The sequence below is a fragment of the Ovis aries genome, chromosome 3 (genome assembly GCF_016772045.2).
Source record: "Ovis aries strain OAR_USU_Benz2616 breed Rambouillet chromosome 3, ARS-UI_Ramb_v3.0, whole genome shotgun sequence".
NCBI lineage: Eukaryota > Metazoa > Chordata > Mammalia > Artiodactyla > Bovidae > Ovis > Ovis aries.
Genome location: NC_056056.1, coordinates 138,706,154 through 138,718,673, shown reverse-complemented (window position 1 = coordinate 138,718,673; position 12,520 = coordinate 138,706,154). Strand labels below are relative to the sequence as shown.

The 12,520-nt window shown below is 50.0% G+C and overlaps 1 protein-coding gene across 2 annotated transcripts in view; it reads right to left on the bottom strand.

The window, feature by feature from the left end:
• VDR (vitamin D receptor) overlaps nt 1-12,520 on the bottom strand; it is a 106,470-nt gene that overhangs the window by 23,880 nt on the left and 70,070 nt on the right. The window contains exons 2-3 of one of the 2 annotated variants that reach the window (XM_060412687.1): nt 12,005-12,086; nt 8,455-8,602 (exon numbers count right to left, since the gene is read on the bottom strand). In XM_060412687.1, the coding sequence (XP_060268670.1) occupies nt 8,455-8,600 (146 nt within the window). In that variant the 5' untranslated portion in view covers nt 8,601-8,602; nt 12,005-12,086. The remainder of the gene's footprint in view (nt 1-8,454; nt 8,603-12,004; nt 12,087-12,520) is intronic. The other variant, XM_042246802.2, reaches the window with a different exon arrangement.

Sequence of the window (12,520 nt, the reverse complement as noted above, 5' to 3'; positions counted from 1 at the left end):
TCCTAATTCTGCCTTTCTCCCCTGCTGCCAGCTACAGCACATGGGACTTTTATGAGGCTGCATAGAGGCCATCTTCCTAGAGGTTCCTCTTACAGCTAAGCAATTTAGCAAAGAATAAAGACTCCTAAGTTGGGGGTCTTAGGAGTGTGACAGTGTTAGTCAGTCATGTCTAACACTTTGTGACCCCATGGAACTGTAGCCCACCAGGCTCCTCTGCCCGTGGGATTCTTCAGATAAGAATACTGGAGTGGGTAGCCATTCCCTTCTCCAGGGGATCTTCCCAGCCCAAAGATGGAACCTGGGTCTCCCGCATTACAGGCAGATTCTTCACCATCTGAGCCACCAGGGAAGGCCTTAGGAATGTGAGTTCTTAGCTTCTTGGATACTGTTTCATCCCCAGAAATTCAAGGAGCTTGATGAAGCTGAGCCCACAAGCAGAAGGCTCCAGGCAGCTGGCCCTTGAGAACAGCTCAAGGCAAGGACACACAGTCACCTGGGAAATAGCTGCTGCTGGCTTTGGACCTCAGCCCCTGGTACCCTCCCATCACAACCCTCATACCCAAGGGGTCACCAGCAGACTGGGCAACACAGGGAGGTGGGGGTGTTGGCTATTTGGTGGTTTACCCCCAGCCAGCCCCTGCAGTGACCCCCCAGGGAAAGATTGCACCCTCAAGATCTTGCCTATGGAAAGAGAAAGCCTTTCTCCTTGTGCCTGCGTACATTTACCGCAGCTTCCCAGAGGAGCAAAAGAACACGGAAGCACCTCAGTTAGCCTGAAATGAGACACATCTGTGTATTCCAGGACCCGATCCCCCTTCACTCCTTTCTCTCTTTCTCACCTAGTGGTTCCTGAGGTGCCACCTGTTAGCATAAATGCTCAGGCCCCAGAATGCCCATGATTCTCTAAACCTACTTAAGGACCAGAAGTTTCTAATTAGAGCAAACTCTCATTTCCTTTTTTTTTTTTAACAGCTGGGCATTTTGCCTGGGGAGGCTAGCTGAGAGGCTTCCCTGTCCTCCCACCCACTGTTTTGTCTGGCTCACAGTCACCCTGTTCTTTTTCGAGAGCCATGGGCACCAAAAAGAGCATGCATCATGGTACCTCTAGACATGTGAGCCGAAGCCTCTCACAGCCCTGTACTGGGGGCCAAGTGTTTCTCAAGGCCCCAGAGGGAGGGGGCCCCAGTGTCCTGTCAAGGCCTCTCCTTCCTCAAGCTCTTTGGGTCCCACCTCTGACCCTCCTTGGTGGGCATTTCCCTCAACTGCAAATTTGCTTGGAGAGAGAGTTTGAAACGTCATCCTTTTTCTTTCATCTTTCTCAGGCTGCAAAGCTGAAGCCTCACCCGGGAAAGCTGGAGGCGGCCGCTTAGCCCGACTTTGCCTAACAACAGGCGTGGACTCCGAAGAGGCTGGGATAGGACTCCAGCTGGGTTAAAAGATGCTGGGGGCGGGGGCCTGTCTCCTTGCTTTCAACCGTGTACTCGGAGTTCGAAGCCCAAGAGAACTGAGACAGACAGAGAAGGAGGAAGAGGACCAAGACCATGATGAGGAGAGAGAAGTGGAGAGACAGGGGGAGGTGGAGGGGAAGAGGAAAGGAGAGGGAGAGGAAGGGAGGGAGAAAGATGTGGCCAAGCACACAACCTCACAGCAGGGCTCAGGCCAGGCTACTAATGCAGCCTGGGCTTCTCACCCTTTGCCACCCCGTGTCCTGGAATCCACCAGCCTTGAACTATGTCTCCACATTGTTTGAGCAAAGCAGAAAGGAGCCTATGAATGCATGGAGCTCTAAAATTATTATTATGAAAACATGCAGTAACTAGCCCTCCCTCAGCTCCTCTACAGACAGAATCAGAGGCAAGGAGCTGGATAGTGGCTGGGGAGACAGAGGCTGTGCCTCGTGAAGAACATCATCATGCTCTGGGCTGTGGGGTTCAGTGTCCGAGGCAGGGGGTGGGGGCAGAAACCTCCCTCACCAACTCCAACGGCAGACCCAGGCCCTTCCTGGAGCCTGGGTCCTGCAGCCAGCCCTTCAGGCATGTGGGCTGTTTGCCAGGACCGTTTCCCTGGGCTCCGAGGCCTAGCTCGGTCCGTTCTGCCGCCTTCTAAGGGCTCTTGCACACACGTGGCTGTCATCTGGCCTCTGCCATGAGGACTCAGGGCAGCCAGACTGGCCAGCTCTGGCTCTGCGCTTTGTCCTCAAGATCCAGACCCTGCCCTGCCTTCCTCCCAAAGCTAATTGCCTGTGAGTTGGTTTGGGTTTGAGAAACAAGAGCCTCAGGTTTCCATGGGAGCCCATTTCCTCAGCAGCACTCTCAGCCTCATCCTCTGGGTGGTTGGCAATTACACCCCAGCTCAGGAAAGGGGGGTAGTGGTGGTGCAACCAGGCTAAATATAGATGCAGTTTCTAGAAAGCCAGGGTGAGAGAGGACATTGACCGATTCTTCTGCCAGAGACCAATTCATCAAAACATGAGACAGGCAGCTCACAAAAGCATCAGGCGCCTGAGCCAGGGGCTCAGGCCTGGGATGGGAGGGTCCTTCTTTTTTATTTTTATTTTTCCGGAGGGTCCTTCTTGAGTAGGTGATCCCTGCCAGCAGAGACACACCTTGTAATGTCCAAGACTGGGGCCAAGTGCTAGCTCTCAGCTTTGTCTCTACTGCAGCTCCAGTGTCAGAGAAATTTCAGAGCCTGGTCTAGATGCAGGCGCCTGCTAGAGCTCTTGATATCAAAGGTCTGTGTGGTCTGATAGTGAGACCTACGCGGCTCACTGTGTGTGGTGACCACCAGGGCTTCTCAGCAGGTGAGTTAAAAAAGAAGAGCCAATTTTAAGGAAAGGAAGGTTGATGGTAAGGAGCACAGGCCTCTTTTTTGGAGAGCTGTTCAGCAAGACAGGTATATATTGCCACATGGCAGTTTTGTTCCAGACCACCATGATAAAAGCAATATAGCAATCAAGTGAGTCACACAAATGTCTGGTTTCCCAGTGCACGTCAAAGTTACGTTTATGCTGTATTGTGCTCTGTTAAGTGTGCAAGTGCACTCCATCTATAAAAACAATGTACACACCTTAATTAAAAAATACTTTCTCACTAAAAACTATTAATTATCATCTGACAATGCAGAATTGCCACAAGCCTTCAATTTGTAAAAAGCATAACATTTGTAAAGTGCAATAAAGCAAAACACAATAAAACAAGATCTGCCTGTGTCTACCAGCATGTAAAATGCATGGAGCCTTTATTCATCCAGTAAAGCCATTTCCAGGAGTTCATCCTGGAAATGGGTAGACCAGTCTCATGTAGGGACCTGAGAACTGGATTGGGAAGATTTATTTTTCACTTATGTCCCCTTTTGAACTGTCTACATCTAAAAAGAAAAAAAGAAAAAAAACATTCACAGGGGTTATTCATAGGACCAAATACAGCAGCAAATAAACACCACCCTTTATAACTATTTAAAAAATTTAAATGAAACACAGGCTTTGGTTACATGGGTCTATTTGGGCTTAAATTCTAATGCACAACCTTGGGGAAGTCACTTAATCTCCCCATGTCTTAGTTTACACATCTGTAAAACGGAAACAACCCTACAGAGAGCGTGTTGTAGGGATTAAGCAAAGGAAGCAGGACCTTTACTGCACCTTTAGTGCTTAAGCACTAAATAAAGGGAAGGGAGAGGAACTGGCAGGCAGGGGCGGTGGGAGGGAGTGCTGACGGGTGGCTGAAGGCAGCAGTGTGTAACCTTCCCATGAGGATCTGAGACCCTGGAAGCAGTCAGCACGTCTCCACTCACTCTCAGCATGGCTGGCGTGGGGCTCCATAGGTAGAGAGGCTCGAAACATATCATCGCTCCATGTGCTGTTGCTTCTGATGTCTAGACCCACAGCCCTCTGTGACTTACAGCAACCAATGTCCGGTTTCTCTGAGTGCCAATCAGGTCCCACAGAGTTCTTGACTGACATGAGGGTCTCTAGAGCTCCCTGGACAAGCCCTTGCTTTCTCATATCTGATATTTAACTCCTGTTTGGGGACCTTTTGCCAGAGACCCTTGCTGACACATCACAGTTACATATGTTCCAGGTCCCATAAAAGAGGATAAGAGAGGACTATCTGTTCTCAGAAACTGCAAAGGAACAGTGATAAAAAGCACCGTTGATCAAGAGCCTTCTCTTCCAGCACTTTACATATTCTCTCTGAGGCTCTCAACAGCCTAGTGGGATAGGTATCCTCCCAATTTTACAGGTGGTACGAAAAGGCAATGGAAAGTGAAATAATTTGTTTAATGTCATACAGCTAAAAAAGTGTGAAAACTGACATTAGAATCAAGATTGGTTGGATTCCAAAGCCTCTGGGATTCTTATGTAATATGGTCTTTAACATGAATCTACCATATCTCAGCTCCAGCTGAAGCAGGTGTCAAAAGTCTGTACCCCCCCAGAGTCCACAGGCAGGAAGTAGGTGCTGTTTGAAGGACTCATGTAGGACAGAGAAGGACAGAGGCAGGACCCGAGATGGGCAGTTTGGAAGTGGGAGTGACCTCTGCCCATCCTCTCCATGGGCGCCTCTATTGCCGGGACATGGAGAGGATTCCCAAGGTGCGCTGAGAGGGAATTCACACCAGTGAGCCCTGAGGAGAGCTGGTTCCTAAAGAAATAAAACTGACCAGAAAGAAATGTACGACCTTCCTCATGTCCAGGGAGCTGCCTTTCTTGACACCTCCAGTGGAGTCCCCTCTCCAGATATCTGGCTTCTCCACCCAAACTTCCAAACATCAGTCTTGGCTGCTCTGAACATGACCCCCCTCATTCTCTTCCATTCACATCCTTGAGCAGCTGCCAAGCTGACCTGGACAAAGTTCTCTCTAGCAACACTGACCTCTTGGTGACTGATTCACTCGTGCCCAAGGAACACCCTGAGCGGCAACTCCTCGCCGCTTGATTTACTCTACTGCCTTTAAGCACCTTGAGTCGCTGGACACCTGCCCCATTTCTCTGCCTCCCTTCACATCACAGCTCCTGCAAATATCATTTGGGTGAACTTCCTGAGAGCCAGAACATTGTTCATGTTCCTGGATCCTCACCAGCCTACACTTCCCCAAACCCACCATTAATGAGGTCCCTGAGCACCTTGCAGCTCACAAATAAGGAGGCATTGCTCCACATCATCTTTGTCAGCTTGGCGCTTACTGCACATATCAGCTTCATGGTGTCCTGATGAGGAGGAAGGCAACAACATAAGAGAGGCAAATGCAATCTGTTTCTCAGGCTTGCCTTCCAGGCAAGGATTTTAAACTTCACCATATTCTTCATTCTCTTCATCAAAGGGGTCTTTCTGATTTTCTTCTCATCCTTTACACCTTCCCTTATATTAGAATCTGGACAAAGCCATTCATGACCAGAGATTCATCCACAGATCATCACTCACTCTCTCTCTATATATATATATATATATATATACTTATGCTTTATAGTAGATCTGCATATTTTTCCCCTGTGGCTCTTGCTTATGATTTGTTTGTTAACATTGTTCAGTCACCTAGGTGTGTCCTACTCTTTGCAACTCCATGGACTGCAGCACACCAGGCCTCTCTGTCCCTCACCATCTCCCAGAGTTTGCCCAAGTTCATGCCCATTGTCATAGATGATGCCATCCAGCCATCTCATCCTCTGTCACCCTCTTCTCCTTCTGCCTCCAATCCTTCCCAGCATAAGGGTCTTTTCCAATGAGTTGGCTTTTTGCATCAGGTTGCCAAAATATTGGAGCTTCAGCATCACTCCTTCCAATGAGTATTCAGAGTCTTCTCCAGCAACACAGTTTGAAAGCATCAATTCTTCGGAGCTCTGCCTTCTTTATGGTTCAGCTCTCAAAACCATACATGACCACTGGAAAGACCATAGCCTTGACTATATGGATTTTTGTTGGCAAAGTGATGTCTTTGCCTTTTAACATATTAGGTTAACATACTACCAAGACATATAATCTTCTAGAAGCCTGTGCATGCCAACCTTTCATTCTCACTGGAAATAGCATCTTTCTCTATGGACTGCATGTATTCCAGAGGAGCAGGGAGTAGAAACAGTATGAAATGGCTTGCAGGAGTGACTGGCTGGCAATAGTCTCTAATTCTTGACCATAGGTCAATAGAACCAACCAACCCCCATAATCACACTTTGATTTGATTATGAGTCTTAGACTTGCTGAAATGATCACAACTCACTTCTAGAGCAATTTAGTTTGATTAAGAAGTCAATCAAACACTAAATGGTCAAAGGGGCTTATATCCCAGGGGTTAGAATATAGTCAGTGGCTCAACCCTAAGGTAATGCTTTTTCCTTGAGAACTGCTCTTGCAGGGCTGAGAGAGCTTCTGGAGAGCAAGGGCTTGTGCTATCTTTGTGTTCTCAAGGATGCGGTACCCAACGCAGAGAAGGACCTCCTTCTGACAGAGGCCTTCCTACCCAGGATGAGGATTCTGCAGACAGATACAACTGACAATGGAATTCTCAAACAGCTATTTGAAATAGACTAAAGAAGAAGATTATCAAATAGTATATGGATGAAGCAAAGGAGGAGAAGTATGTGGAGGGGAGAGAGGAGGAGAAATTATATGCAGACAGTCTATTCTTGTTCTTTGTGGTAGTTACATTCATAAAGCCATCATGAATGCCGAATCAGCAAATATTGAATCATCGCTCCTAGGAGAATTTGGATTAGGTTCCTGTGAGCCTCCGGTCACAATGCTTTCATCAGTCCATCAGTAAATAACTTTGTTTCATGTGAGGCATCTATTTAAACGCACCTTATTTAACACATGTTGTTGACTCATTAACATTGAACTCATAGCCAACAGCTAAAAAGCCTGTGTCTAAACAAAGCTTGTCTAACATGTCTTTTCTCTGTAAGGCGCCTTTCAGCTTTCACATGCTTAGGAGAACCTGAAAGAATTTCAGCACCATGCTTGGGTGCCACCTTACACAGTGAAATCACTATCAAATGGTACAAAGGTGCAAAAAGGATGGCACTAAATATACCAAGAACAGGACACTTGTTCATAGTGTGAGAATTGAAACAGAAGGCAGAATGTCTGGCTCAGCCTTGGCTGGGAACGTGTACAATGAGAGACAGAATTTTTCTCCACTCTGCACGTGTCCAGAAACACCAGAGCTGCAAGTATTGATCTGGGGATGACAAGTAAAGCTTACCAGGTCGTCAGATTTGCAGATGTGGACTCCACAAACAATGAGGATCAACTGTGCATATTTATAAAACAGAATTCAAGCCAAACAATGGGAGAGATGTTGGCTCTTCAAAAAGTGCAGCCTGGGCTGTCATCAAGGCAGAGGCAGTAAAGTTATAAGGTAGATGGAGGACAGGGAAGCAAGATAAAAGCAGCTTGCTGACCATAACACCAGACCTTGCAGGAGGGAGTAGTGGCCGTCAGTCAGCTCAGACTCAAAGGGGCCTCGGCACGGTGGCTCAAGGCAATCAAACTCCAGGCCTGCCAGTTTCTGCCGCAGAGGGCAGGTGAGTTAGGATTCTAACTCTGATTCACGCTGCCCTCAGTGCCAGTTCAGGGAAATGGATTCCTTGTTCTGGACTTGATTCGCTCTTTCCTCTCTTTGATGGAAAGCCCTGCCATTAGCTTTACTCACCCTCAGCAAGACTATTACATAGAAGCTCATTTTTGGCTGCCTTCTTCCAGGCTCCATTCTGTTTCTCTCTCCAAAATATGCAAAATGCTAACTTCTCCTGGTTTTGAATCCCACCCTGCCATTCCTCACTTCTCTCTCCTCCCTCCCTGGCTCCAGATGGGAATAGCCTTTGTCCAGCTTTTCCAGGACTTTCCCATACAGTCTGCACTGGTAATGCTGGGCCTACATGAAAAGAGAAGAGGCTGCTCGCAGAAAAACTAGCCCTGACCAAACCAGAATGCGTGTGCTTTCCTGCACACTCTGAGGTTAGCTTTCCAACTTTGATAAGCAAGTCGTGGTGCACAGATCAAGTATGGAGGTCCAACTAGGGATGTCATTTCCCTTGTTCCAGGGGATGGTTTGGTTTGGATGGTGGCAGGAGGGGAGAGGGTGGGGGTGCGTGCTCTGAGGCCAAGTTCTTGGGCTTCCTGGAGGCCATGCCAGTCTCCTGGACTAGGAAGCTCTGATCATCAATGGTAGGAGGTTCACTCTGGAAGGACATGGGTGGGTGCAGGGGGCTGTATGTCAAGGGGTGATGGACGGATGGGGGTTCACATGAACTGCTTCCACCCAGGAAGCAGTTGGGCCAGAGGACAAGCTGGAGCTGAGGGCAGAGGAGGAAGAAACAGACCCTGTTGGCCCGGGTGGCTGTGAGAACGGGAGTGTTTCTGGGCCTGGTGAGGAAGGAGACACAGAACACGCAGGGTCTCTTTGCGGGAAACTCTGTTCCTCACCCGCTACTCCTCGCTCTTGCAGGGCACTCACCTGAAGAAGCCTTTGCAACCTTCGCAGGTCATAGCGTTGAAATGGAAGCCGGTGGCTCGGTCCCCGCACACCCCGCAGATCCGGGGCACGTTCCGGTCAAAGTCGCCGGGGTCAGGTAAGGAAGTGCTGGCCGCAGTCGCCTCCATGGCTGCAAGAACAGCAGGCGGGGATGAGGCCGCTGGCAGCCCTTCTGCCAGGAGCTCAGCAAAGTCGAGCTGTCCCCAGGGCCCAGGCCTCAGTGGGATCCTTGGCGCCCTCGCTTTGTGGTTCCGGGTGCCACCAGCTCACCCTCCTGAGGCTGCCGGCCACAAGCAGAAGCGGGTCTCCCCAGACAGGCTGGAGCACGTCTGCAGGGGGCGCTGTGGCGATGCTCATGGCGTGGCCTGGCGTCAAAGCCCGGAGAACCAGAGGCTGGTGCCTACGGGCTGGACTCCTTTGGGTGAGGGCTCCTGCCTCTCTGCGTCCCACTGTCCTCATCTGAAGAGTGTGTTTACTTCACTGGGTGTGAGGAAGGTTCTTGTGAATGATACCCACATCACTGGCCTCAGCTGCACCTCAGCAGTGGACCTGCTGCAGGTCAGAGGCCTCTTTGCCCAGGGTCCCCTCCAAAAGGGAAGGGGGCCTCCAACAGCCTTGTACACAGAGGGACACCTTCAGCCCCTCTATCCTTCAGGGTGAGGGGAAGAGGACAGGTTACCTGCCCATAGCAGACCCTGTCATGCCAGCTCCAAGCAGCCCCACAGCTCAGGACGGACAGCCTGGTGTCCTTGCTGTCCTGGTATCCAGGTTATCAAAGCTTTCCCCCTCCCCCTTCTCCCTTCAATGTAAATTCAACGCATTGTTCTGAACATCCTTCTGAGTAATGTGAGTCGTATAGGAATTAATTTTGTTTTCAGAGGCTGCTTTTATAAATAGGCATTATCATCTAGAGATAGATTTCACACTTGAAGAAGGAGGGAAAAGAGACAGAGAGGACAAAATATAATAGCTCTGGGAGAGTCTTCTCAGGAAGCAGCTGACGAGCCTTCCCTTGGGCAAGTCAGGACCTCAGCTTCACCTGCCGCCTGCAATCCTGCCGGCTACTAGCTCAGGGCTATGTCTGGGGTCCCTCCTGACTGGTGAAAGGTTTCAGATGGGGCTGCCTCCCAGTTTTATCTGAGTCCTCACAAGGGTCACTACAGGTTTAAGTGCCTTGGCCTCAGGGCAGAAGGAAATCAAGTGAGAAAGTCAGTGGCGAGAGGCAAGCGCCCTAGCCCCTCCCACACCACAGTGCCACGTTATCCCACTGAGAGAGGTAGCTTCCGGGGGCTCCTGGGGGCTCTGAGCTTCTTTCCAATGACTAGGCCCTTGACCTGAGCCAAGGTACATCAAAGACCAGTAGGGTCTTTTCTCAGTCCATCTTCAACTCACTCCAATGAGGCAAGTACTATTATCATTATTATTGTTATTATCGTTGTTATTAGGCTTGCGGCATCCCAGTTCCCTGACCAAGGATCGAACCTGTGCCCCCTGCAGTAGAAGTATGGAGTTCCAACCACTGGACCTCCAGGGAAGTCCCTTGCAAGTACTACTATTATTACTCGTTACAGACAAGGCCCAGAGAAGTCCAAACATTGAGGTTCTCTAGCAACTAAGAGTCAGACACGACTGAGCGACTTCACTTTCACGTTTCACTTTCAGGCATTGGAGAAGGAAATGGCAACCCACTCCAGTGTTCTTGCCTGCAGAATCCCAGGAACGGGCGAGCCTGGTGGGCTGCCGTCTATGGGGTCGCACAGAGTCGGACACGCCTGAAGCGACTTAGCAGCAGCAGCAGCAGCAGCAACTACAGTTACCAAATGTACAAAACAAAGACTTAATATTGGAAAAAATAATCCGTGAAGAATTTTAAGCTAAAGGAAGGAAGTGGGACAGAGAAGGACAGGTACTATCAGTCCTGAAGGGGTAGAGGGTCCCTGATCACAGACAGACCTAGCAGACCCTCCAACTTTCTCTTTCAGCTTTTCTTTTCCTGGGAACTTTATTAACAGTGACCCTGTTGCCCAGCCCAGTCATAGCAAGGTTGATACTTGTTAAGCTATAATGCTTTTATATACACACATGCACAGAGAGAGAAACACTTTAAAAAAAAAGAACAAAGGAATGATTAACAGAAACTTCTGATGGAGTGAGATTGGGGAGGACTTGCAGAGGCATTACATACTAGCCATATTCAATTTCTTTGAGTGGTAGGTATTATGGTGGGTGTGTGTGTGTGTGTGTGTGTGTGTGTGTGTGTGTTTAGTCACTAAGTCTTGCCTGACTCTTTGAAACTCCAAAGACTGTAGCCCACCAGGCTCCCTGTTCATGGGATTTCCCAGTTAAGAAAACTGGAGTGGGTTGCCATTTCCTTCTCCAGGGGATTTTCCAGATCCGAGAATTGAACCCGTGCTTCCTGCATTGGCAGGTGGATTCTTTACCACTGAGCCACCTGGGAAGCCCCATTACTACTACTACTACTAAAATACCATTATCTGTTTTATATGCTCATCTGTATATATAAAACATGGCCTAATTGTTAAAACAAAAATAAAAGAGAGGGTGCCTTTAGTTTGTCAGCCTTGTCCCCACAACCCTTAGGAAGTCTATGCTGACTCCAGGCTTCTGGAGTATGACATACACATCCAAAGAGTGGGCATGGACCCCAGAGGCCCCAGGAGGAGAAACTGTCTAGGATGCCTGTGGCTTAACCCTAGGTCAGCTGAGATGTTGCAACTCCCTGTCATGTTGCTACAGACTCTGTGTCATTCAGAGGCCAACATCTGGTGGATTTGGTGGAAAAAAGACAAATTAAATGTGGGGGTGGAGGGAAATTGGTTGAATCAGTCTAACAAGTATTCAGCATCATCTGGGCTCACGGAAGATGTGATAACGCAAGAGTTGGCAGAATGTGTCAACACGGCACCGCAACTGTGCCTTCCTGTAACAGGGGGATGCCAGGAAGGCTGCTGGCCCCTGGAGTGGGGCCCCAGGCACTGGGTTAGGCCCAACCGAAGGCTGGACCCAGCAGCCAGAGGCCCACAGAGAGCAGGACAATTTCAGGTGAACTCAGAGACAACTGAGCCTTACCTAGGGTTACATGCTGCTACCAAGAAGCCAGGACCTAGACCAGAGTCCAGAGGTGGAGAGGAGGTCCAGGCATCTATGGCCTGAGAGCTGGTAGTGCTAGGAGTGAAGGGCAGAGACTGCAGAGGGCAGGAGGGACAAAGGAGATGGGAGTGGGCCTGGAAATACCACATTACTGATGACCCCCTGGGGTCCTGGCTGGGGTGTCTGCAAGCCCCTCCCTCTGAGCCCCCACCCCGACCTGGGCCCAGCTCTGGGTCTCAGTTTTGGGCTGTTGTGGACTCTGCTGACACAGGATGCACCCACCCACATCTACCAAAGGCAGAGAGTATCTCTTCCTCCCTCTGACCACTGCCTTCCTATTTGCCCCCATCCAACATCCCTGCCCGCCTCACCCCTCGAAAACAAAAAGCCCAGAGGTTGTGGCTGAGGAGGAAACACCCACCTGTAGGAGCAGGGGGACAGGGAAGTCAGGCCAAGGGGTGCCCTTCTGTGAGGGCTTGCAGATACTTCCAACCAAAAGGACTCTGAAATGAAAAAAGGGAAATAAATGCTTTATGTACAGCCCTGTGTTGATCTCACCACTGGAGCTCTAGAGGGCCCATCAGGGAGGATGTGAGCCTCTTTCCAGGGACTTTGGTCCTCAGAACGGGGACTGAAAACTGGACGGAAGTGATCTGTTGGGGGCAGGAGTGTCATCACTGGCAGGGCTGAAGGGGCAGGAGCCCAGCAGGCAGCCGGGAACCACCTTCTCTTGAGGGGGGGCATGAGCAGCGTCCAGCGGGAGGGCAGATGGAAGCAGCCTCCTTGCTTCAGAGGGTGCCAGGAGCTCGACAGCTCCCGCGGCCCCACCCAGGTTTTAGGGATGCTTGGAGGAGCAGGGCCAGAGGGTGGCCTGGCAGGCTCTGGAGGGCGGGAAGGAGACCGGCGCCTGGGCGCTGGGGGCAGTGCAGTCAGACCT